The sequence below is a fragment of the Cervus elaphus genome, chromosome 22 (assembly GCF_910594005.1).
Source record: "Cervus elaphus chromosome 22, mCerEla1.1, whole genome shotgun sequence".
NCBI classification, from domain to species: domain Eukaryota; kingdom Metazoa; phylum Chordata; class Mammalia; order Artiodactyla; family Cervidae; genus Cervus; species Cervus elaphus.
In genome coordinates this window covers 31027778-31053748 of record NC_057836.1, presented here as the reverse complement: position 1 = coordinate 31053748, position 25971 = coordinate 31027778, and the positions used below count along the sequence as shown (strand labels likewise).

The following is a 25971-nucleotide window of genomic DNA, read 5'->3' as shown; positions in this document are numbered from 1 at the left end:
GCAACGCCCAGTGGTACTCATAAGTACACCATGTTAAGAATTTCGTTTTCTCAGCAAAGTTCTTTTGAGTTAATTTATCTGAGTTTTGAACACATGCCAAGTGCTAGTCTTGCAATGAATATAGAAAGACTCCAAAGATATGGCCTTTTATTTCTACCCCAGATAAATACCACAGGGGAAATGGTTGGGATAACATGGCAGGTAGGGAACAAGCAGTGGCCTGATTCAGGCAAGCTGGCAGGTGAAACAGAAAACAGCCTCTGTCTTCTCCCTGAATAACAAGTGAGGTCATTCACTGAGAATGATGAGGACTGGACCATGTAAAACATCTTGAAGAAAATGAGCACGGTCTCAAATGAAAGAGAAGCTTGACCGAAAGTCAAGGTTTAGATTTTTCATTTAATCATCTATTCTTCACTAGACACATGAGCAGAATTTGGCTTGACTGTTCCTAATTTTACATCAGGAAAATTCTAGGGAGCTCTAAGAAGGACAAACTATTACATATCACCTAAGACTTGAATGAGGCTTCCCAGATGGCTCAGTGGTAAGGAATCCACCTGCCAATGCAGGAAATGCAGGTTTGATCCCTGGATCAGGAAGATCCCCTGGAGAAGGAAATGGCAACCCACTCCAGTATTCTTGCCTAGAAAATCGCATGGATAGAGGAGGCCAGTGGACTACAGTCCGTGGGTCGCAAAGGGGCAGACACGACTTAGCGAGTGAACAACAGTTTAGAATCAAACACATTCTTTTCCATCTGCTTCTTCCTCTCTTTCAGGCTAGTAAGAGTCCCCAGAGTCGTCAGCTCTCTGGAAAGTTTGTATTTACTGATTAGGCTGCTTTCCTCCCCTGCGTTCAGGGTTCACGGTGTACTCAGAGGCAGCATGAACTAACCTCAAGTAGTTTACCACTAGAGGATCACAGTTAAATTAGACTGAGATTTCAGTGACCTTTCCTACTTTTTTTTTGGTCTGACAGAATAAAGGTCTAAGAATGTTCAGAAGATGAGCTGGATGTGGATGAAAAGATACAGACTGAGTGTGTCAAAGTTTCCATTAGGAAAACAGAAGGGTTCTTGCCAAATAGAAACACACAGAAAGAATGTTCGCTGCATTTCCACCCCTCCCCTTTCACTGCTGCTTCAGACTGTTGCCAGCTCCATTTACAAACTCTTTAAGAGTGTATCTGCAACAATATCCCCAAACTAGAGGGAGAGGAAGAAGAGTCCCAGACAAAACACTTTGTCACAATGAAGTGTTGAATGTTCGTCTCAACTGGAGTCCACAGGCTTTGGTCCAAGTTTCCCCCTCCCCACATCTCTCCATCATCACAGCCCTCTGGGAAGGGGGACCCTGACTCCAGTTCCTGACCTTGTTTTCTCATTTCTGTTCCTTAGTTCATGTTGTTGCCGATACTTCCAATGCTTTTGTCCCTCCTTGTCCACCTGAAATATTCTGTGAACCAGTGAAGTTGCTCAGTCGTGCCGGACTCTTTGTGATCCCATGGACTGTAGCCTACCAGGCTCATCCATCCATGGAGTTTTTCAGGCAAGAGTGCTGGAGTGGGTTGCCGTTTCCTTCTTCAGGGTATCTTCCCAACCCAGGGATCGAACCCAGGTCTCCCGCATTACAGGCAGACGCTTTACCATCTGAGCCACCAGGGAAGCCCTAAAAAATTCAGCCCATTTCTTAAAACCTCATTCAGTCCGTCTTCCCAGCCCATCCCAGAGATGGTTTATCCATCTCTCCCCACCCTCCACCCTAATCCCTGCCACTCTGGTCTTTTAGCCAGTGCAAACCTTCACCTTCCTTTATATTCACGTAGCATTTTTCACATAGGACCATTATGATTGGCTTCTGTGTTGAGCCATCTTTACTTGCTCATACTACAACAATACCATGCTTACCTCTTTTGCTGGACAATGTGCTTGCTTCTCTAGGGCAGAGGTTGTGTCCTGTTCATACATATATGTTGTAATGTCTCGCTTTGAGTTCATGCTTGCTAAATGTTCCTGAATGAGTGGGTGAAAATCCACCCAATAATGCAAATGCAGAATTGGATATATCTGTTCACAGTTGAGATCCACTATCTCAGTAAACCCTATCGCTCTGTGAGTCATCCTGTGTTAATTATTTACTCTGTCCCTGGTGGCTCAGCTAGGAAAGAATTGGCCTGCAGTGCGGGAGACCTGGGTTCGATCCCTGGGTTGAGAAGGTCCCTGGAGAAGGGCATGGCAACCACTTCAGTACTCTTGCCTGGAGAATCCCCATAGACAGAGGAGCCTGGTGGGCTACAGTCCATGGGGTCGCAGAGTCGGACGTGACTGGGTGACTAAGCTCACATCTGTATGAGGGTCATGATGAGGCTAGTCTTGTTTCACTGTCTGCTTGGTCCCGCCCAGTGTATTGCTATTCAGCACAGGTCCTCCTGTGCATGGCATTTGGGTCAAGGCTACATAACTCAAAGTGAGGTAATTATTTGGCTCTGGTTGTCAAATCCTTTGATTATCGTAGATCAGATGTTGCTGTCTGACTCAATTATCTGATTTTTCTGGTTTGGCATGTTGGAGTGATCAGATTGACTGGATAAATCCCAACTATCTGCTTTATATTGGCCTGTATGGATGGCTTCACGGGCCAAGTGAACACCCTACCCCAGACTTCTTCATTTTTGACATAGTGATAGTTTATTGTAAACTTTTGCAAATTGATTGGAAGATTTGGGGCGATGGTGGGGGGCGGGGTACTTGGAGCAGTCTTTTATCAACGAGGAATCACCATCAGGCTGTCAGATGAAATTTGGTTATTCTCTGCAAACATAACACATAGACAGGAGGTCTCTGTAAGATAAGCCGAAGCCACAGAAAGTTGAATTTGGCACTTCCTCCAACCTTCCAATCAGTTATTTTGTTTATATGATCCAGCTTTCCATTGTTTCTGTTACCCAGGGAAAATAATTGAAAAATAAAAAGAGACTATTTTTGTGATGTAGAAAAGATTTATCAACATGGAACATGAGTTTCTGTGAGAAGTAGCTCCCATGTTCAAATGGATGAAGTTTCTTTTTAAAAAATATTTATTTATTTTTCTGCATCAGGTTTTAGTTGCAACATTTGGGCTTAGTTACTCTGTGGCATGCAGAATCTTAGTTCACTGCCTAGGGATTGAACCAGCATCCCCTGCACTCCCGGGCAGATTCTTAATCACCGGACCACCAAGGAAATTCCTGGATGAGATTTTTATTAGAAGTTTCCTTTGTAACAAAGGTTACACAGAATTTGGTCTGATTATGTTGATCACCAAGAATGAACTTAATTTGACCTAGCATCAGTATCTAAACTATATGTGTCATGTTGTTGTTTAATTGCTAAGTCATGTCCGACTCTTTGCAACCCCATGGACTGTAGCCCACCAGGCTCCTTTGTCCATGGGATTTCCCAGGCATGAATACTGGAGTGGGTTGCCATTTCCTTTTCTAGGGGATCTTCTCGTAGTTCCAGGGATCGAACTAGGAGTCTTCTGCATTACAGGCAGATTCTTTACCATTGAGTCTCCAGGGAACATGTGTATGTGTCCTGCTGCTGCTGCTGCTAAGTCACTTCAGTCGTGTCCGACTCTGTGCGACCCCATAGACGGCAGCCCACCAGGCTCCCCCGTCCTTGGGATTCTCCAGGCAAGAACACTGGAGTGGGTTGCCATTTCCTTCTCCAATGCATGAAAGTGACAAGTGAAAGTGAAGTCACTCAGTCGTGTCCGACTCAGATCCCCATAAATACTACACACCAAGAGCTTCTTTCATGCAATGACCATTCTTACAAATAATTCGTAACTTTGAGGTGTAAGATACCTTGCTTAACAAGGACATCTGCCGTTCCCAAGGACCCTCATCCTCTACCTCTTGCCACCTCATTGTCCTTCTTTGATTTCCAGAAACTGAGTGAAAAGAACATTTTTAAGGTATATATTTGCCTGTTACAAACCCATATTTCCTGTCTTTCGTGAGTCTCTTCTAGTTCCTTCTACCCAACTCCGACCATGCCTTGTGGAAAAGTAAGATACATGCAGTAAAATCTAGGTCAAGTGTATTGCATTTCTGTACAACTTCTTCTGGGTTATGTAGGGCCCTTGAGACATCGGCCATGCCTTGTTTTCATGGCTACTATCCTTATGTAGAAATTTATGAAATGATCTTTAGTAGGACTTTGTCGTCGGAAACATTCCTTTCTGTAGCAGAGGTTGAGAAAGGAAGGAACTACTGCTCCGTGCCATCTCTCAGGAAGGGTGCAGGAGGGCAGTAGCAGCTGGCCTTTATTTGTAAGTCTTCCGTTTACCAGTCATTCCATCCCACCAGTTCGTCACCGTGTGGAGTAAATAATGTAGTAGGAAGTGTGACTGTTTTTTATTATTTCTCCTGTTGTGTGGCTAGCATCATAATATTTTTGTTTTCTGCAGGCATGAGACCAGATTTAAGCAACGAATGCTGGAACTGACAGACACTAACAACATTGCCTACTTATTCCTCTCAGCTGCCAACAGATGGCTGGAGGTCAGAACGGTACGTTCATTTCGTGATTTCGAAATGGAAACCACACAGAGAAGAGGCCTGATGCAAAGAGGGAGACAGTTGTTAAAACTAGGCTTCCACTGAGATTCAGCACTCACTCCACATTTTCTGGACTTTAGCTCAGGTTTGTTTATGGTACGGATGAAATTTGTCATGATGTTTTTAGCTAATGGCAAGACAGATAGCCCCAAAAGCAAAAATTCATTTCGTGTTCATTAGTGGCCAGATGACATAAGTTAATGGAATAGCAAATATTTGTATAACTTCAGGTGTTTTTTTTTTTCCCCCCAAAATTTGACAAGTGAACAGATGTACTCACTTCTACTGAACTGGACCAGCCTGGAAGAGATGGCAGCTTTCTATTTTAAGCCAGTGGAGGGTCATGTTAACCCAAATGTAAAAACTTGCAGTTATTCATCTGTTGCCTTCTTCTGTCCTGTATAAAGGAGGAGAATGGGTATAAGCTTCGGCATTGTACAGACTTGGTCTAGCAAGTTAACAAATTTATTTGGGTCCCAGTTTGCCATTTGTAAACTAGAAGTATGACCTCATGGGTGTGTTAAGTTTAAAAATAGTAATATAAGTCCTGTAGCTCACTTATTGGCAGGTACACTCAACAAATGTCTTTTGAATGGATGGATGCATGGATGAGTGAATAAATGAATGGAAATGGTACCTGCCTTGGTAAGTGGTTAATAAGTCAACCACTCCTAATAAATGAAAGAGGAGATAGGTTAGACCCAAGTTCCAGAGGGAAGGAGATGTTGTTTGCAGACTGGGCTGTGTAATCTGCAGTATGGATAAGCAATTTTGGTAGAAATGATGAGTTGACTGTCATCTTTTCTTTAAAAATAATTATCTATCAGTATGTGAAAAGGAAAAGGAGGTTTATCTGCATTATTGTTAAGAACCTCACTTCCACTGATTAAGCATCCCTGCCATATGAAGGCTCTTTTTCAAAACTCAGTGGATCAGAGAGGGCATCTGGGAATGGGAATTTGATAAAGTGGAAAGGAAGGAGCCCAAATTAAAATCTGAGTTGTTGATGGATGGATAACATATTGATAGAGAATCTCGGGTCCCCCTGTAAGCTGTAGTTGTCATAATTTGTCACTAATAACAGATTCTCTACCACTATATTGTGTTGTGTTGTGTTGTTGTGTAGAAATTATCCAGCAACATAACACAATTATATTTCACAAATTTTAAATAGATAAGAAATTTCTTCCAGATCACTGTGGGGGTTGGAAGGGGGCAGGGCAGAGATTTTCCAATTACCTATAAGTAACAGAAAGGCAGGCGAAGTCTTTGGGATTTATAACAGAAACAAAATACTATTCCTAGATCTTACCCAGACCCTAAATCCTTGCTTTAAGCTTCTGTGTGTTTGCTCAAATCTGTTTTCTCTGAGGAAAAGAAATCATATCTGAATAACAAAACTAGTGATGAAACAGCTTAATCAGAGAATGTCCTAAAATCACAGGGGGTGAAATGTCAGTAGTTTCCTTTGGTTTGATTTTCCTGATGTTGAAGATCAAGTGTGTTTTTTAGGGGCGAGTGTGTTTGCTTTGGACTTGAGGTGAGTGTCTGACTTGACTCCTGCTTCTCCTCTTTAGCACTTCCTACTGTCAGGTTAATGGACAAACGTTTAACAAGAATCTTCAAGCAAACCATATGTTCTGCTCTTGTAGCCAGAAGACAAAATATTAGAGCGTTCAGACTGCCAAGAAAGGGAAGTTCAGGAAAAATTAGAGAGAAGTAGCAGCCAGATTCAGGGTGGGTTAGTTTAGCTTGACTCATACCCCGCTACTTAACTCCCCCATTAAAGGCAGCTGGACCTACTTGAATATAAATGAATTCTAGTTCCACTTGTAGAAATCTAAGAAAAAAAAAAAGAAATATGATATTTGAAAAAGGAAGGGCAGAATCTGCCATTCATTCTATTACCATATAACACATCTGTTTTTATGTCTTTTTTTCTTTTCTGTTCATTATAATCTTTCCACAACTTGCTATTTGGTCTCATTACCAGGTCTGTCCCTTAAAAACCAACACAAAAAAGTTATAGAGTCCTTTGCTCTATTTCTGATGAATAAATATAAAAATTGGTAAGAAACTTGTTGATTTATTGCAACATTCGGGCATATCTGCTGATAGAACTCAAGGTCGAGAGTCTTTTGTGGATGATTTTGTCTCTTTCATCTCTCATATTTGTTTATCAATAAGTTTATGTGGGTATAAAGAACCTGCCTGCCAATGCAGGAGACATAAGAGACCCTGGTATGATCCGTGGGTTGGGAAGATCCCCTGGAGGAGGGCATGGCATCCCACTCCAGTGTTCTTGCCTGGAGAATCCCATGGACAGAGGAGCCTGGTGGGATACTGTCCATGGGTTGCAAAGAGTTGGACATGACTGAGGCAACTTAGCATATACACATATACACAAACACACACACCCATACACATACACAAACACTCACATACACAGATACCCTTCTGGACAATTGCAGAAATCCAACTTGAAACCAGTCAGATTTATTCTCCTATTCTGTACACTGAAAGTACAGAGTTTTCATTAGAACCAGAATATTTAGAATATTAGAAAGTTTATTTGAATATAAATGCTATAATCCAAGAACATATGTTCCACAATAGGAGTGTTGAATAAATAGAACAGATAAGTCTAATTAGGAAATAACCTTTCTCCCAATTGTACACATGTAAATGACCTCATTACTACTGTGCTTTACTGGAGACACTATTTCAGTTTGAAATAAATGGATCTTATTTCAGAAATATGAGAAATATAAACGTTCAGATATAGGACCTTGGAGACCGGGGTGTGAACTGCTCTTTGAACCCCACAGCTGAATACTTTCTGCGTTGTAAGTCATTTACAAGATAAATAATGAAAACCTCTATCTGGCCCACTGATGCTGCATTGATCTTATCTACAGTATCAACACAGCTGCCTCCATTCCCTATTCTTTGATATGTTAACCAGCAAATTAACAAAAATATCTCCTTATCACAAATAATCTGGGAGCTCCCATAACAGAAGCACAGCCAGTTGGTACCAGGACGGGAGCAACCTTGGGAAGAGCTCAGAAAAGGCCAGCAGGTCTCCTGATGCGGATCTGAGGAGCTCACCAACTCAGCATATTCAAAAGCAGAGACATCAGTTTGCTGACAAAAGACCATCTAGTCAAAGCTATGGTTTTTCCAGTAGTCATGTATGGATGTGGGAGTTCCTGACCATAAGGAAGGCTGAGCGCTAAAGAATTGTGGTGCTTTTGAACTGTGCTGCTGATTCTTGAGATTCTTGAGAGTCCCTTGGACAGCAAGGAGATCAAGTCAGTCAATCCTAAAGGAAATAACTCCTGAATATTCACTGGAAGAACTGATGCGGAAGCTGAAGCTCCAATACTTTGGCCACCTGATGCAAAGAGTTAGCTCTTTGGAAAAGACCCTGATGCTGGGAAAGATTGAGGACAGGAGGAGAAGGGAGCCACAGAAGCTGAGATGGTTGGATGGCATTACTGACTCAATGGCCATGAGTTTGAGCAACCTCTTAGAGATAGTGAGGAACAGGGAAGCCTGCTGTGCTACAGTCCACGGGATCGCAAAGAGTGAAACTGATGACTGAACAACAAAATGACCTCCATGGAGAGAAAGAGGAGAAAGCTTATCATAGTTTCCCGTGACTGTTTTTCCTTTTTTCTTCATTCTCAATTTTAGTTTTCTGGAGCAATGCCACTGGATTCTGTGAACAGACGATCTCCAAGAGAAGTAAGGGGTAAAAGCATAAAAATACCTTTTTTGAATTCGGGAAGATCCCCGAGCCCCATCCAATTTTTATTATCTTTTTTTTTTTTTTCAAATATATGGCTTTCATTTCTTTTTCTGGTCATGCTAGATAAGTGTTAAGGCAATTACAGAGGCTTCCCTGGTGGCTCAGTGGGTAAAGAATCTGCCTGCAATGCAGGAGACCTAGGTTCGATCCCTAGGTCAGGAAGATCCCCTGAAGGAGGGCATGGCAACCCACTCCAGTATTCTTGAGAATCCCCATAGACAGAGGAGCCTGGTGGGCTACAGCCCATAGGGTCTCTAGGAATCAGACACGACGGAGTGACTAACACACATAAGACAAAGTATTCCCTTTTTCTGGCTGAAGAGTGTTAGCCATACAAGATGTAGCCTGCCCACCATGTTCATTTCATGCTTATTCTGAACCGGGGGGAGAAATAAAGGTCACAGCACATAGCACTCAGAAAAGGACAAGAACCTCAAAGAATAATTTGGCTGGTAGAAAAGTAGCCAGACTGTGACCACCCAGGTTCCTTTGGCAGGGGAGGGGAGTGTTTCTCCTCTGGGCACCGAGTGAAGTGGACCACAGTCGTGCATGTGTCACCGCAGCCTAACCTTTGAAGGCTGCTTACGTTCTTTCATTCAGCACAGCATTTGCTGTTCATCCCTCTGCACTAAACAGTTCCAGTTCTTTGGCATTGGTGTTTCCATTTGCAAAAATTGTGTAACTCTATCTAAAGGGTGTCTTTCCAAGGCTTTGTCTTGCTGTGTGGTGAAAGGATAAAAGAAAAATCACATCGAGAAGCCAAAAAAAAAAACAGTCTTTAGAATCAACAGGCTAAAGTGAAAATAATCTTCAGGGTGAACTTGTATGAGAGTCTATTTTGTGAAACAGTACAGAGCTGTTCTGAGTGTTTACAACTCCATTATAGACAGGTGTGCGTTGATCTTTTCGTGTGAAGACCCAGACACTCGGTGGAACCATAAACATTGACTTTTTGTTTTTAGACATGGATTTCTGAAGACTATGAAAAAAGAGAGAGATGGTAATCCTATAACTACTTATGAGGTTGTTTTATGGAAAATTATTATTTTCACTATAATCGCACATAGAGATAGAGGTCATTGAATCACTAGAAATCTGACCAGAGGCCTCTCTTTTGACCTGGGGATCAAAGGCTTCCCTTCTGGAGGGAAGTGTTGAGTTCCCAAACTCAATGGAAGTTATAATTTATCACTAATATACAAATGTCCTGTGGTTGGGTCCTCTTTAAGAATGGAAATTCACATGTGTCGTAGTTTCTGTTTCCTAAGCAGAATCTCTGTTTCCATTGTATCATTTTGACTGAAAGTGTTTTATTCAATGAATTGATTGGGTAGGATCATAGAAAGCCTTAATGGGAGGACATGTGCTGCTTGCACATGAGCTAATTCAGATTATCTGCTTGTCCCTTCTTACTGCTTTTAAGCCATTTTGTTGTTCACATGTATTTTTGCAGTGGAAAGGAAAGGAGGTGTGGAAAGGTAGAATCACTGTATAATTCATTAAACTAGTTAAGTTTAATGGTAAAGGAAGTGGAAATGGGGAACTAACATAAACTCTTATATTATCTGTCAATTTCACATGCCTGTTTCTCTTACAGTACTATTGGAAGGGAAGTGATTGGAATTGAGTTATTTTGCTATGAGATTTCTTGATAAACATGCACAAAGGGGCTTCCTCTCTTATTCAGATCAGGTAAAATTCTGATCAAATGCCTCCAAAAAATCTCCAATTTCTCAGAAAAAAAAATTATTGAGCAGGGGTGGTAATCCAGGAATGAGCTGGAAAGTATCTCACCGATATAACTAAAAGACAACACAAGTAGCACTTTTTAAAAAAAAGAAAGAAAATGATAAAAAGTATTTTTTATAAAAAATAAAATAACCTTGTTTTAGATACTAAACTGCAGACCTATGCCTGTGCTCTAAGTTGCTTCAGTAGTGTCTGAGTCTTCATGACCCTGTGGGCCGTAGCCCACCTTTGTTCAAGGGATTCTCCAGGCAAGAATACTGGAGTGGGTTGCCGTGCCTCGTCCCAGGGCATCTTCCTGACCTACGAATTGAACCTGAGTCTCTAATGTCTCCTGCATTGGCAGGCAGGTTCTTTACCACTAGTGCCACAAACCGCAGACATACTGGTTTTTAAACTCTTGCATCTATTTGAATTTACTAGATTATGGAATTTGGCAATGGATTCATCCCCTGAAAAATCTGCTCTGACTTCAAAAAGCTATGCCTTGGGCACTTCCCTGGCGGTCCAATGGTTTAACACTTCACCCTAACATTTCAGGGAGTGCTGATTCCTTAAATGGGTTGAATGTAGGGGTGAATTGGTGGGTTGAGGAGGAAGAGTAGCTTAAGTGGTCTGCCCACCCCTTTGATGGTACTGTGTGCAGGGATCGTGTGCAATACCATGCTTCTGTTCCTGGCACCTTAGAAATGGCAGTTGATTTACAGCCTTTTTGTATCTTATTTTAGGTAATGACCCCAACGGCGCATGCGTGCCATTATTTTTAGTCCCTTTGAGTTTCTTTGTACTCTCTTGCTGGAGGATTCGTTTGTTCAGGTTCAGGCACTGCAGTAAAGGGTCCCAGGTCCCAGTTTATCTGACCGAAGACAGGCAGACCAGCATAATTGGAGCACAGTGAAGGAGTAGGAAAGGAATCTCAGATAAGGTCAGAGGAGGCAAGGTCTAGAACCCAGACTTCGCATCATCTGCGGCTTTGTAATTCATCAGAGTCTGAATTCATTATAAGTTCAATAGGAAGACATTGGTAATTATAAACAGGGAAGTTATATATACCTTTAAAAGACCACTGAATGAATGGAAAGATGGGATGAATGAATGAGGCCCTTCTGAGGTCATCTAGGAGGAAGTGGAGAATAGAAACTAATAAAACATACATTGTTTCAAACCCTTAAAGCAGGGGTCCCCAACCTTTCTGACACCAGGGGCCAGTTTCATGGAAAGCAATTTTTCCATGAACCAGGGAATGGGGAGTGGTTTAGGGGTAATTCAAGTGCATTACATTTACTGTGCACTCTATTTCTATTATTATTACATCAGCTCCACCTCAGATTATCAGGCCTAAAATACTGGAGATTGGGGGCCCCTGCCTTAAATTGTATGTTGCCCACAGAAATTTCTTAGACACTGACTGGAATATTTCTTTGTATCATGCTGGGATTATCTTGCTGGAAGTATCTCCTAGTGCTAACTTACTTTCTGAGATTTATCACATAAACTCTTTATGAGTCTCTTTAGAAAAGCTAATATTGGGAATAACAAATTTATAACATAGCGTTAAAAGTATTAACTTTAATGAGAGCGTGGGAAGGAAAAATTCATATTGTCATAAATGTTTTAGAAGTATTTGGGGAACACATTGGTGTTTATAAAATATAAAAAAGCAGCCCAGGCTGGTTAGATTCTACATTCATATAGTTGTTGCTTCAAATAAAGGAGGGTCTGATTGGGAAGTGACAAGCTGTTAATAAATGAATACACTGGATACACCGGAAGGAGCTATCAAAGGAGTATTTACTAACTCTATGGAATTTGCTGCCTCGAGGGATTAAATCTCATGATTTCTTTCTTTATTCTTTGTAAAGACCATGGGAATCATGACAGAATTAAATTTTAGTGCCTGTTTTAACCTTTGGTGTTTTATGATGCACATAAGCTTTTAAGCTTGCTTCAAACATTTGAAAATCATCCAGGGGGGAAAAGGACATCCTGTTACATGGAGGTGGGAAAATCTAACTGATTTTTTTTTTCCTTTCAAAATCACTGTAAATTAGGTACTATTTCTATTTCCCAAAGAAGAAACTGAGTTTCAAAGAAGAAACTGACTCATTTAAGTGTATTAGCTGGTAATTGACAAAGGCATCATTTGAACCCAGACCTGTGGTTCCAAGGCTGGGATCATTGATTGCTCCCCAACAAGTTGATCTTTGGTGCTAATTTAAAAGTTGCAGAGGGACTTCCCTGGCTCTCCAGTGGTTAAGACATCACCTTCCAGTGCAGGAGGTGTGGGTTCGATCCCTGTTCAGGGAACTAAGATCCCATGTGACTCGTAGTTAAAAAACCAAAACATAAAAGGCAAGCGGTATTGTAAAAAGTTTGATAAAGAGTTTTAAAATGGTCCACATAAAAAAAAGAAATCTTTAAAGAAAATAGAAATAAATAATTAAAAGAAAATAGATGCTGGGATGCACATGTGTGAGCTGATTTGAGAAACCATTCTTGATTTCAGCATGTTAAACACTCTCTTACTGTCATTAAAGTCTTCTCACCTAATTACTAATTTTTTTAAGGTATCAGAGGTGTATCTTGCTAGAGAAGATCATCACCAGTAAGATGAGACTTGAGATAATTCTAGAAAGTGTTCATGCCTGAAATTTGACCCGCTTCTGGCATGTGTGACACCTCAGCTTGACAAATTTTAATGATTCTATTGACTATGGGCAATTCCATTAACATTTTGTTAGCATTTATATTATCTTTAAGAAATAAATAAGAAGTAAACACATAAAATTTATATAATGTTTTATAATTTAAAAATCCTGCTGCATATTTTATGCCTGGCATTTTTTATTCAATGTAAAATGATGACCATTTCTCATTATTAAAATGTTTAAAACATTATTTTTAATCACAGCAAAATATACAATACCATCACATATCTGTATGATGATTTATTTATTGATTCTGTGCTTCCCTGGTATAGGTATTCTAGGGCTTCCCTGGGAGCTCAGCTGGTAAAGAATCTGCCTGCAATGCAGGAGACCTGGGTTTGATCCCTGGGTTGGGAAGATCCCCTGGAGAAGGGAAAGTCTACCCACTCCAGTATTCTGGCCTAAGGAATTCCACGGGCTGTATTGTACATGGGATCAAAAAGAGTTGGACACAACTGAGCAACTTTCACATAGTAGAAAAATTTCCTTTTTTTTTTCAATTTTTTCCAATAATAACAGCACTGAAATAAATCTCCTGATATACAAATCTTAAAAAAAATGAAATTTCTTTTTCAAAGGATAAGACATAACAATGCCTAAGAATGTTGGGAAATGGAGGCAGAAGAGGGTGTAGAAAATAGACAGGTGCCCCCCATCTCTCCTTTGAGTTTAAGGTTGACCTTAATTAATTTTTAAATTATCTGAAAAGAGTTTATCATTGAGTCATAATCAATTCAGATATTCTAAGACATGTTCATATTTCTAATGTAGGGAGAAAAATTACACTTATTCCTATTTCTATGCAATCTGTAGATTTAATGTCCCAGACTCTGAGTCCATATTATCGACAAAAAGTTCAGATATTGATTCAAATCCCAACAAGCTAACTAGATACAAATTTCTGCACAGGCCTTGAATTAGCATTCAGTTCAGTTCAGTTCAGTCACTCAGTCGTGTCTGACTCTTTGCGACCCCATGAACCGCAGCACGCCAGGCCTCCCTGTCCATCACCAACTCCCAGAGTCCACCCAAACCCATGCCCATCGGGTCAGTGATGCCATCCAACCATCTCATCCTCTGTTGTCCCCTTCTCCTCCTGCCTCCAGTCCCTCCCAGCATCAGGGTCTTTTCCAATGAGTCAACTCTTTGCATGAGGTGGCCAAAGTATTGGAGTTTCAACTTCAGCATCAGTTCTTCCAATGAACACCCAGGAGTGGTCTTTAGGATGGACTGGTTGGATCTCCTTGAAGTCCAAGGGACTCTCAAGAGTCTTCTCCAACACCACAGTTCAAAAGCATCAGTTCTTCAGCGCTCAGCTTTCTTCACAGTCCAACTCTCACATCCATACATGACGACTGGAAAAACCATAGCCTTCAGTAGGCAGACCTTTGTTGGCAAAGTAATGTCTCTGCTTTTTAATATGATATTTAGGTTGGTCAAACTTTCCTTGCAAGGAGTAAGCGTCTTTTAATTTCATGTCTGCAATCACCATCTGCAGTGATTTTGGAGTGATTTTGAATTAGCATACAAGAGAGCTAATCCCAACCCTGGTATAAGCGCACATGAAATTCAAGGTAGAAAGTTAAGTTAAAAATAATTGCTTGTCTGGTAAAATGCAGTAGATAAGAAAAAAAGAAAGAAAGAAAAAAGAATCTTGCATCTGATCCTGGTCGTGCCAAAAATTGCAGCTTAATTTCTGACCAGGTATTTACCATCTCTGAAATGCTTTCAGATATAATCAGAGCCTTGCATCACTTCCTTTCCGGTCCTAAGACTGTGAGTTATTATTCTTCCCTACCTTCTGTAACCTTGTTCTGAAACCTCACAGGACACACAGTGAATAACGTCTATTCTGTTAGTGATCATCTGGGTTGAATGAGATCCTTGATTTTAAGAACTTAGGGAAAATCTTTTAACATTTTTTCTCACTCTTTTTTAGGATTATCTGGGAGCTTGCATTGTCCTCACTGCATCTATTGCATCCATTAGTGGGTCTTCCAATTCTGGATTGGTGGGCTTAGGTCTTCTGTATGCACTTACGGTAAGTATGGATGAAAACCTCTCTCTCTCTTTGTACCGCACTTGAGGTACTTTCTGTAGTCATCATCAACTCTTATTCATGGATGTTAGAGGACTAGTTAGAAATTCATAACAAGATGATGGCCTGCAAATAATAGTAGATTTGGGCCTAAACCCGGCATTTTAGGATGGCATGGATTCATTTCCGACATTTTGAACCAATTTTTAGAAACTCCTGAAACACTGCGGTCAGAGTTCTCCCAAGGTTGTTTGGGATTCTTGTCCTGAGTTGCTCACCACCCATGTAGGAACACTAACTCCCGCGTGGGCCTCCCTTATAGCTCAGCTGGTAGAGAATCAGCCTGCAATGCAGGAGACTCCGGTTCGATTCCTGGGTCAGGGAGATCCGCTGAAGAAGGGATAGGCTACCCACTCCAGCATTCTTGGGCTTCCCTTGTGGCTCAGCTGGTAAAGAATCCGCCTGCAATGCAGGAGACCTGGGTTCAATCCCTGGGTTGGGAAGAGCCCCTGGAGAAGGGAAAGGCTACCCACTCCAGTATTCTGGCCTAGAGAACTCTATGGATTGTACAGTCCATGGGGTCACAAAGAGCTGGATACGACTGACTTTCACTTCACTTTCACTTCAACTCCCATGTGAATATACATGAGGTAAGTGGAAGCATACAACTATCCACTGGGCAAGGAAGTCAGGACAGTGCACAAATCAATGACGTTAGAGGACCATTGAAGAAGAGCAGATACCTACTTTGCCAACGTTGGCCCATGACATCCTCTCTGATCTCTGATACCCTGTAGCGTTTATGAACTGTACCCACGTGAACAGTCCCAGTCATCCTATGCCCTGATATCCAGTGTTCACAAAAACTGTTACTTTATTTGCTATATGCTCATTGTTTTTGTCACCTGACACAGATAACCAATTATTTGAATTGGGTTGTGAGGAACTTGGCCGATGTGGAGGTCCAGATGGGCGCAGTGAAGAAAGTGAACAGCTTCCTGACTATGGAGTCTGAGAACTATGAAGGCACCATGGGTATTGTTCTGAATATTATGGTGTTTCACCTAAATAGTTACTTAAGAATATTAGTTGTGTGTCAGGCACATTGTCATTTTTGCTTTTGTTTTCCATTTCAATAGCCAGAGAATCCTCTCTCATCTTGACTTTGCCTGATAAGATCCAACTGCATCTGAAAAGATGTAATTATTTAGGCCTGAAAAAATCTTAGATACAACCAGAGTCCAAATAGATTTACTTAGTAATATTTAGAGAGAAATTATAAAGACACTTGCTTCCCAGGTGGCATAGTGGTAAAGAATCCGCCTGCCAATGCAGAAGCCTCTTGGAGGCTTGGGTTCAATCCTTGGGTCGGGAAGATTCCCTTCAGAAGGAACTGGCAACCCACTCCAGTATTCTTGCCTGGAAAATCCCATGGACAGAGGAGCCTAACGAGCTGCAGTCCATGGGGTCACAAAGAGTCAGTCACGACTAAGCACACATGCAATGGCATAAAGATATTTGAACTTTATTATATTAATTACCAACCTCAACTATGAACTGTTGTATTCTTTTTCTCAAGAGCTTATTAATTTAGAAGCCAAGGAGTTTAGGTCTTAAAATAACCAAGACTCTTAGCCTTACTAGAATAAAACCGGCAGGAAATTCAATCCTGAGGGCAGAATAATCTTCCTTAACTGCAAATCTCATGCTTAATATGCATTCTGTTGCCTAAACCCTTCAATACCTCTTCAGCTCTTCAAGGACATGCAACCATTCATTAGTCAATCCTTCCTCACCTATCTAGTCCCATCTTTCATCATCCACCTACATACCTTTCACTCTGGCCATATCAACATGCTATGCTTTCTTTTTATCTTTGTTCCTCTCTCTCTCTCTCTCTCTCTCTCTCTACATATATATATATGTATGTATACATAGATATACATACATATATACATATATGAAACAAATTTCCCCACCTCTTATCCTTTAAGATTCATCTCAGGCACCATCTCCTCTTGAAACCCTGCTGGAACTCCTGGGCTGCCACCATCTCTGCTCCCAGAGCATCTTGGCTCAGCCTCCGTCATGGGATTCTGCATGCAGTCCTATAGGCGCTAACTCACTTGCATGCGGTCGCCTGGAACACACTGATCACCTTGAGGCATGTCTTCCCTCTCAGCTCCCTGCATAACCCCTCTCACATCTGAATCACTCAAATGTTTGAGGGCTAGCTGACTGAACAAATGGATTCATTGACAGATGAACCAGTGGGAATAGAATTGAGCAATAGCGTGCTGAGAGGCGTGATGCCCGTTAATGCTCCAAAACAAACACACAAAAACTATTTTTAAAGTTCTTAATCAAGAGACCTTTACTCTGAATGTAATGTTAATTAAAAGAAAAAAAAAAAAAAAAACCCGTATGGGAATTCCCTAGTGGGCCAGTGGTTAGGGCTCAATGCTCTCACTGCCAAGGGCCAGGGTTCAATCCCTGTTTGGGGAACTAAGATCTTGCAAGCCAGGCAATGCAGCCAAAATCCAAATAAATAAATAGAATCTTTTAATTAAAGAAATTTTAAACCCAGAAGTAGGCTTAGCATGACCTTAAATTTAGAAAACAATTATTACGTGTGTATGTATAAATGTATATAAGTATGTGTGCTTTTCTTTCTACCTCTTTCTGTGTCTCTCTGTCTCTGTCTCTTCTTCTACTCCATCTCCATCCTTCAGATCCTTCTCAAGTTCCAGAACATTGGCCTCAGGAGGGGGAGATCAAGATTCATGATCTGTGTGTCAGATATGAAAATAACCTAAAGCCTGTTCTTAAGCATGTAAAGGCTTACATCAAACCTGGGCAGAAGGTATGGAGTTTACTGTCATTTGATTTAATTCATACAGAACCTCAGATGGAACCATCCCATTACCACTTGAGCTCCTTAGACGTGCCAGCCAAGGATCTTCTCACTGGGCTCCCATTATATTCCTTACACTTTATAGGTCAAATTATGTGCATAAAAGAGAAAAGGGAGAGAGTGGATCCAGATAAAGTATACATTCTCTAAACTGTATTGCCATTCATTCATCTCCCATGAAGATTAGAAAAGTGAACAATAGGCATGTTTTTCAAAATTTCTAGCTTTTGGCTCATGCCCATTCCAGATGTCCCCTTGAGAACCTTTGTGTTTTTACTAGCTCTGGCCCCACAATGATTTATTTTAGTTATTGTAAAAAGAGCAAGTGTGCAGAAAAATGGGCTCATTTTACTTTTTGTTACATAATAAAATCATCACTTCTGAGACAAAGTGGAGTACTTGTTTATTAGGTCAATGATATACTAAATGGAAAAATGAAGCCACAGAGGTAAAAAAATACAACCATATAGAATTAAAAAAGAGTCCTAGTGGAATCATTGAAGATTTGAAGACCCTGTGTTATCTTAATAATGATAACTCGGAAGGGAGACCTGAGAAGAGAATGACAATTTTAATGTAACTGTTTAAATAGAGTTGCAGTTTTATCATGGTGTCTTATCTAAGTTAAGAATGCTTTGCCTACTTTTTTATTTTGTCTGAGTCCTCTTCTGTCTAAGTGACAGTTGCTTTCTTAGGTGGGCATATGTGGTCGCACTGGCAGTGGGAAGTCATCATTATCTCTGGCTTTCTTCAGAATGGTGGATATATTTGATGGTGAGTTACTAACTAAACTTTTTCATTAGCCATGTGATACTCTCCCTTTAAAAAAAAAGGCACATCTCCTGCATCTACTTACCTAGTCCTGCAATAATATATTTATTATTTTATTTATTTATTATATTATTTATATATAAAGTTATATATTTCTAAATATATTTACATATTTATTATTATATATAATTATATATATTATAAAAATATATTTAGAATGACTTCAGTATTCTTGCCTGGAGAAACCCATGGACAGAGGAACCTGGTGGGCTACAGTCTGTGGGGTTACAAAGAGTCTGTCATGACTGAGCACACATTACTACTGCTATAACTACTATTGTGTCCTACAGTCCATGATTTGAGGCAGGTATTCCAGATAAATAGGCTTCCTGGGTGGCTCAGTGGCCAAGAATCTTCCTGCCAATGCAAGGAGATGCAGGAGACATGGGTTTGATCCCTGATCCCCTGGAGGAGGAAATGGCAACCCACTCCAGTATTTTTGCCTGGAGAATCCCATGGACAGAGGAGCTTGGCAGGCTGTAGTCTGCAGGATTACAAAGAGTTGGACACAAGTGAGCATGCACACATCCCAGATAAACAGTTTAGGAGTAAAGAAAAAAAAAAAGGAACTGGAGAAATAAAATAATTAGCCCTAAACTCAGCTCTAGAAATTATTGTTAAAGAATTTTGTTAAATTAGTAAAATGAAAACAAGGCCACTCATTATGAAGAACAGCAGATGGAAGTGGCATTTCAAGAAGGAAGAGAGAAAAAGGCTGTCTAGTTTCCTGCAAACTAAAAGCACATTTCTTTCCATTAAAGGAAAAAAAGGAGATAAATAATCTGAATTTTAATTTTAGTGCATGACTCTTATTATCATCTTCTTAATAACATGGTTTAATGATGTTGGATGTTTTGGGAGGAGGTGACCATTGCTAATAAAGTGCCAAGGACATGTTGACAATATACAAAAATATTTATTCATCTGCAAAATTATTAATAGTATCATACATGGAAGTAATCTAATATTTGTTTTAGAAAAAATATGTCACATTATTTAGTCTATTAAGTGACCTATAAATAGGCCAGCATATATGCCATCTTGACTGAAAGGGGAGCCATCAAGTCAATAATTGCTTAAATATTATTATCTCTAATCATTGTGATAATAGTGATAGTACTTCACACTTTTATTGTACTTGACAGGTTACATTATTTAATCTACACAACAACTCAGTGAAATAAAGAGGTCAGTTTATGAACAATGAAGTTGAACTGTGGTCATTGCAGGGTTTGGGACTTAGATTTAGCAAAGAGATAGCTATCCACCTCTAGATGAGCAGCTCGCTCTTTCCATGGCTGGTAATGATACACAGATCCTTTAAGGATTTTCTGTGGGATTTGCATTATAAGCCAATTACAGGATCCAAGACAATTGATTGAAACTTTTCATTAAAAAACTGTCATTATGATGGAACATATTAGATTAGCCATAGTCTCATGAGTTCAGAAACATCATTTCAGCCCCCAAGAGGACTATGATGACTGATTATCTTTTTAATACCATTAGGCAATTGAGATTTTAATAGATAATATATTATACCCAGAAGAAAGTTTAAGCTAATCACCTTACCTGCTCTTGAATCTAAATCCAGCAGAAAAGGAACTCTAATTGCCATCCTTCTCTTAGCATGCTTATCTCATAGAGCAATATTATCTTTGCACAAAACAAGATCATAAAATCAATCAATCAAGGTAAGGAAAAGTCATCAAGATTGCACAAGTTCATGTACAGTGAAATTTACTAAGAGTTGATGCCTATAGAATTTACGATAGAATTTACTTTCTTACTTGTACTATACTGTACTACTCCTCAATCAATAAATGAGCAAAGAGACTTCTCTGATGGTGGTCTAGTGGTTAGAAATAAACGTCCTCACCGTTGTGGCTCAGGTTTGTTTCCTGGTCAGGGAAGCCTTTCTTCTTGGGGCTTCCCTGGTGGCTCAGATGGTAAAGAATCTGCCTGCAATGCAGGAGACCCAGGTTCAATCCCTGGATCAGGAAGATCCCCTGGAGAAGGGAATAGCAACCCACTCTTGTATTCTTGCCTGGAGAATTCCATGGACAGAGGAGGCTGGCAGGCCTCCTGCAAAGAGTTGCAAAGAGTTGGACATGACTGAGTGACTAACATGGACAGTCCAGTGGTTAAGCATCTGAGCTTCCATTACAGAGGGCACAGATTCCGTCCCTAGTCAGGAAACTGAGATCCTGAATGTCACTTGGTGTGGCCAAAAAATAAATGAAAACAAATATTAAAAATAAATAAATATAACACAATACTGTTAATTAGCTATCCCCCACTACAAAGTAAAAATATTTTTGAAATATATAAGTAAATAAATGAGTGAATAAGACAGACAAAAATACCCATCTTCAATAACCTGATATTCTAGTTTGGGGAGAGTGCTATGCTTAGTCACTCAGTTGTGTCCGACTCTTTGTGACCTCATGGACTGTAGCCTGCCAGGCTCCTCTGTCCATGGGGATTTTCCAGGCAAGAATACTGGAGTGGGTTGCCATGCCCTCCTCCAGTGGATCTTCCTAACCCAGGGATCGAACCCAGGTCTCCTGCATTACAGGTGGATTCTTTACTGTCTGAGCCACACGATTAAAAAGATCTGTGGTGGTGGTTTAGTTGCTAAGTCATGTCCAACTCTTTGCAACCCCATGGACTGTAGCCTGCCAGGCTCCTCTGTCCAGGGGATTTTCCAGACAAGAATGCTGGAGTGGGTTGCCATTTCCTTCTCCAGGGGATCTTCCTGATCCAGGGATTGAACTTGGGTCTCCTGCATTGCAGGCAGATTCTTTACCAACTGAGCTACCAGGGAAGCCCCAAAAAGATCAATAAATGTGTATAATAGAACGTCCTATGAAACAAAATAAAGCTGGGAACAGTATAAAGGAATACTGTAAAGAAGACCACTTAGGGAAAAGAGTACCTTTGGTTCGTATGAACCATGTAAACAGTAAAAAGTAGAAATCCCTTTAGGAGAAAATAAAAGAAAGAAAGAGAATAAAGAAAGAAAGTAAAAGAGAGAAAAAAAAGAAAACATCACCAAAATGCCTGTTTTTCTTAGAGACATATCATGATGTTTTTAAGACTTACATGGAAAGCATCATCTTCTGAATTTCAATCCTGAACTAGGAAAGCACTTCCAATTGGTAAACAAATATTATTTTACTTGTGGTTTTATTACAGGCCTGCCATTTTTGTTTTTCTTTAACAGGAAAGATTGTCATTGATGGGATAGACATTTCCAAACTGCCACTGCACACACTACGTTCTAGGCTTTCAATCATTCTGCAGGATCCCATACTCTTCAGCGGTTCTATTCGGTAGGTCATGTATTCAACAGAAACTCATGTGCCTCAGTATTTACCCTTTGGCTCATAGGAGGGTTTTACTCAGAGTTGCTTTTCAGGTAGGTGTGAAAGGTCGTCACCAGGATGATGAGGTCAGATGTTCTGTCCCACCGTTTGGATTGAGGCACTTAGAATGGCTGAATTAATCTAAAGAACCCCACCCTTTGTTGATGTTGCTCAGTCGTTCAGTCATGTCTGACTCTTTGTGACCCCATGGACTGCTGCATGCTAGGCTTCCCTGTCGATCACCATCTCCTGGAGTTTGCGCAAACTCATGCCCATCTTTTGTGTCCCCCCCAAAGTTCATCTCTTCTGTTCAACTCCACAAACACCACCCTTCCCTCTGTACCTGGGGACGGTGATTCTTGGCAGACATTGCTGAGGTGTCCACCCTACAGATGTGGTGCCTGTCTCTTGTGTGTCTGGCTTGGGCTCAACAGATACTAAGTTTGGTAAATACCTTGCTTCTCTTCCACCCCTCACAATTTTTCTTTCCACCAAAATTGCTCTGAAGAAGCTGTCACATTCTTCCCCATGCCTGGCTTGCTGTTTCTCAAGAAAGAAAAGAGAGAAAGAGAATGGAGGCATCTGCTCTTGGCTGAGTCCTCACAGTGCTGCTCAAGGGTTTATATTATTGTCCCCATTTTACAGATGAGGATTTTCAATCTCAGAGAAGCTGTGGCTCAGCCAAGTTCACACACTTACTTGGTGGTAGAACTGCCATTCCGAATAAACTTTGTCTGACTCTAGAGTTCACTGTTACTGTCCATTAGATCATGTCTGTTATTCCATCCAGTCTCTTTTCTCTCTTGTTCCCCTGCTTCATCTATTTCATTGCAAAATGTTTGTCACCTTTTACTGAATATGCCTTGTCTCAAAGAGAAAATGTATGTAAGATTGTTCAATATTTAATTGTAAAGTTGTTGTTATTTAGTTGCTAAATTCTGTCCGACTCTTTGTGACCCCATGGACTGTAACACTCCAAGCTCCTTTGTCCTCCACTGTCTCCCAGAGTTTTCTCAAATTCTAGTGCATTGAGTCAGTGACGCCATCCAACTATTTCATCCTCTGCCACCCTCTTCTCCTTTTGCCTGCAATCTTTCCAGCATCAGGGTCTTTTCCACTGAGTCAGCTCTTCACATCAGGTGACCAAAGTATTGGCGCTTCAGCATCAGTCCTTCCAATGAATATTCAGGGTTGATTTCTTTTAAGATTGCCTGGTTTGAGTTCCTTGCAGTCCAAAGGACTCTCAAGTGTCTTCTCTAGCACCACAATTCAAAAGCATCAGTTCTTCAGCACTCAGCTTTCTTTATGGCCCAACTTTCACATCTATACATGACTACTGGAAAAAACTATAGCTTTGACTTTGTTTGCAAAGTGATATCTCTGCTTTTTAATATGCTGTCTAGGTTTGTCATAGCTTTCCTTCCAAAAAGCAGATGTCTTTTAATTTCATGGCTGCAGTCACCATCTGCAGTGATTTTTGGAGCCCAAGAAAATAAAATCTGCCACTGTCTCCCCATCTATTTGACATAAAGTGATGGGATCAGATGCTTTAATCTTAGTTTTTTGAATGTTGAGATTTAAGCAAGCTTTTTCATTTTCCTCTTTTACCGTGATTAAGATGCTCTTTAGTTCCTTTTCACTTTCTGCCATAAGGGTGGTATCATCTGCACATCTGACATTGTTGACATTTTTCCCAATAGTCTTGATTCCAGCTTGTGATTCATCCAGCCCAGCATTTTGCATGATGTACTCTGCATGTCAGTTAAATAAGTAGAATGACAATATACAGCCTTGACGTACACCTTTCTCAGTTTTGAACAAGTCCATTGTTCCATGTCTGGTTCTACCTGTTGTTTCTTGACCTGCATACAGGTTTCTCAGGAGGCAGGTAAAGTAGTCTGGTATTCCTATCTTTTTAAGAATTTTTCCACAGTTTGTTGTGATCCACACAGTCAAAGGTTTTAGCATAGTCAATGAAGCAGAAAAAGATTTTTTTTCGCAAATTCCCTTGCTTTCTCTATAATCCAGTGGATGTTGTCAATTTGATCTATGGTTCCTCTACCTTTTATAAATCCAGCTTGAACGTCTGGAAGTTCTCAGTTCATGTACTGTCAAAGCCTAGCTTGAAGGATTTTGAGCGTTACCTTACTGGCGTGTGAAATGAGCATAATTGTACAGAAGTGTGAACATTCTTTGGCATTGCCTTTCTTTGGGACTGAAATGAAAACTGACCTTTTCCAGTCCTGTGGTCATTGCTGAGTTTTCCAAATTTGCTGGCATATTAAGTGCAGCACTTGCATAGCATCATCTTTTAGGGCTTGAAATAGCTCAGCTGGAATTCCATCACTTCCACTAGCTTTGTTCATAGTAATACTTCCTAAGGCCCACTTAATTTCACACTCCAAGATGTCTGGCTCTAGGTGAGTGACCATACCTTAGTGGTTATCTGAGTCATTAAGAATTTTTTTATAAAGTTCTTATGTGTATTCTTGCCACCTTTTCTCAATCTCTTCTGCTTCTGTTGGGTCTATACCGTTTCTGTCCTTTATTGTGCCCATCTTTGCATGAAATGTTCCCTTGGTATCTCTAATTTTCTTGAAGAGATCTCCAGTCTTTCCCATTCTATTGTTTTCCTCTATTTGCATTATTCACTTAAAAATGCTTCCTTATCTCTGCTTGCTGTTCTTTGGAACTCAGCATTCAGTTAAGTATATCTTCCCCTTTATTCTTTTCCTTTCACTTATTTTCATTTCTCAGCTATCTGTAAGGCCTCCTCAGACAACCATTTTGCCTTGCATTTGTTTCTTGGGGGTGATGTGGTCACAGTGTTACAAACTTCTGTCCATAGTTCTTCAGGCACTCTGTCCACCAGATCTAATCTCTTGATTCTCTTTGTCACCTGCACTATAAAATCATAAGGGATTTGATTTAGGTCATACCTAAATGGTCTAGTATTTTTCCCTGAAGAAGTGAGTGAAGTGAGTGAAAGTCGCTCAGTTGTGTCCAACTCTTTGTGACCCCATGGACTACACAGTCCATGGAATTCTCCAGGCCAGAATACTGGAGTGGGTAGCCTTTGCCTCCTCCAGGGGATCTTCCCAACCCAGGGATCGAACCCAGGTCTCTTGCACTGCAGGTGGATTCTTTACCAGCTGAACCACAACCGAAGCCCAAGCATACTGAAGTGGGTAGCCTATCCCTTCTCTAGTGGATCTTCCCGACCCAGGAATCGAACCGGAGTCTCCTGCATTGCAGGCGGATTCTTAACCAACTGAGCTATCAAGAAGACTTTCTTCAATTTAAGCCTGAATTTTGCAATAAGGAGTTCATGATCTGAGCCACGTTGTAAAATTACTTCAGTTAAAACTTCTAGGTGTACCAGACTATTTAGCAATCTGATAGAAATCTCTATCTCTGAATATATTTATTATGAATACTATTACTGTGGTTTGTACAGCATAACTCATCTGAAATAGCATTGTATATTTCCATATAGATTTATGTATTTAACATTAGTTCTGTAGGAATGATTAGCTAGATACTATTCAAGTTACACTGAACAAAATATGACTTACTCTGTGTAAGTCTCTAGGTCCATCACTGTCTCTGGAAATGACACAATTTCATTCCTTTTTATGGCTGAGTAATATTCCATTGTGTATATGTGCCACATGTTCTTTATCTATTTCTTTGTTGATGGACATTTAGATTGCTTCCATGTTCTGGATATTGTAAATAGTCCTACAGTGAACATTGGGGTGCATGTATCTTTTGGAATTATGATTTTCTCTACTCAATTCTATGTGGTGACCTAAATGGGAAGTTAATCTGAAAAAGAAGGGATATATACATATACATATCATTGATTCACTTTGCAGAATCTAACAACACTGTAAAGCAACTATACTGCAATAAAACATTTTTTTAAATAAAATAAATTTTAAAAT

At 40.3% G+C, this 25971-nt stretch overlaps 1 protein-coding gene and 1 long non-coding RNA gene across 8 annotated transcripts in view; one reads left to right on the top strand and one right to left on the bottom strand.

Moving 5' to 3' along the window:
* LOC122680064 overlaps positions 1-25971 on the bottom strand; it is a 114524-nt gene that overhangs the window by 57019 nt on the left and 31534 nt on the right. The window contains exon 2 of the long non-coding RNA XR_006336600.1: positions 4886-5002. This is a non-coding gene — a long non-coding RNA (uncharacterized LOC122680064). The remainder of the gene's footprint in view (positions 1-4885; positions 5003-25971) is intronic.
* ABCC9 (ATP binding cassette subfamily C member 9) overlaps positions 1-25971 on the top strand; it is a 148629-nt gene that overhangs the window by 108529 nt on the left and 14129 nt on the right. For all 7 annotated transcript variants that reach the window (XM_043880913.1, XM_043880916.1, XM_043880915.1 and 4 more), the window contains 6 exons: positions 4455-4557; positions 14813-14914; positions 15826-15946; positions 17644-17774; positions 18521-18599; positions 21883-21991. In XM_043880913.1, the coding sequence (XP_043736848.1) occupies positions 4455-4557; positions 14813-14914; positions 15826-15946; positions 17644-17774; positions 18521-18599; positions 21883-21991 (645 nt within the window). The remainder of the gene's footprint in view (positions 1-4454; positions 4558-14812; positions 14915-15825; positions 15947-17643; positions 17775-18520; positions 18600-21882; positions 21992-25971) is intronic.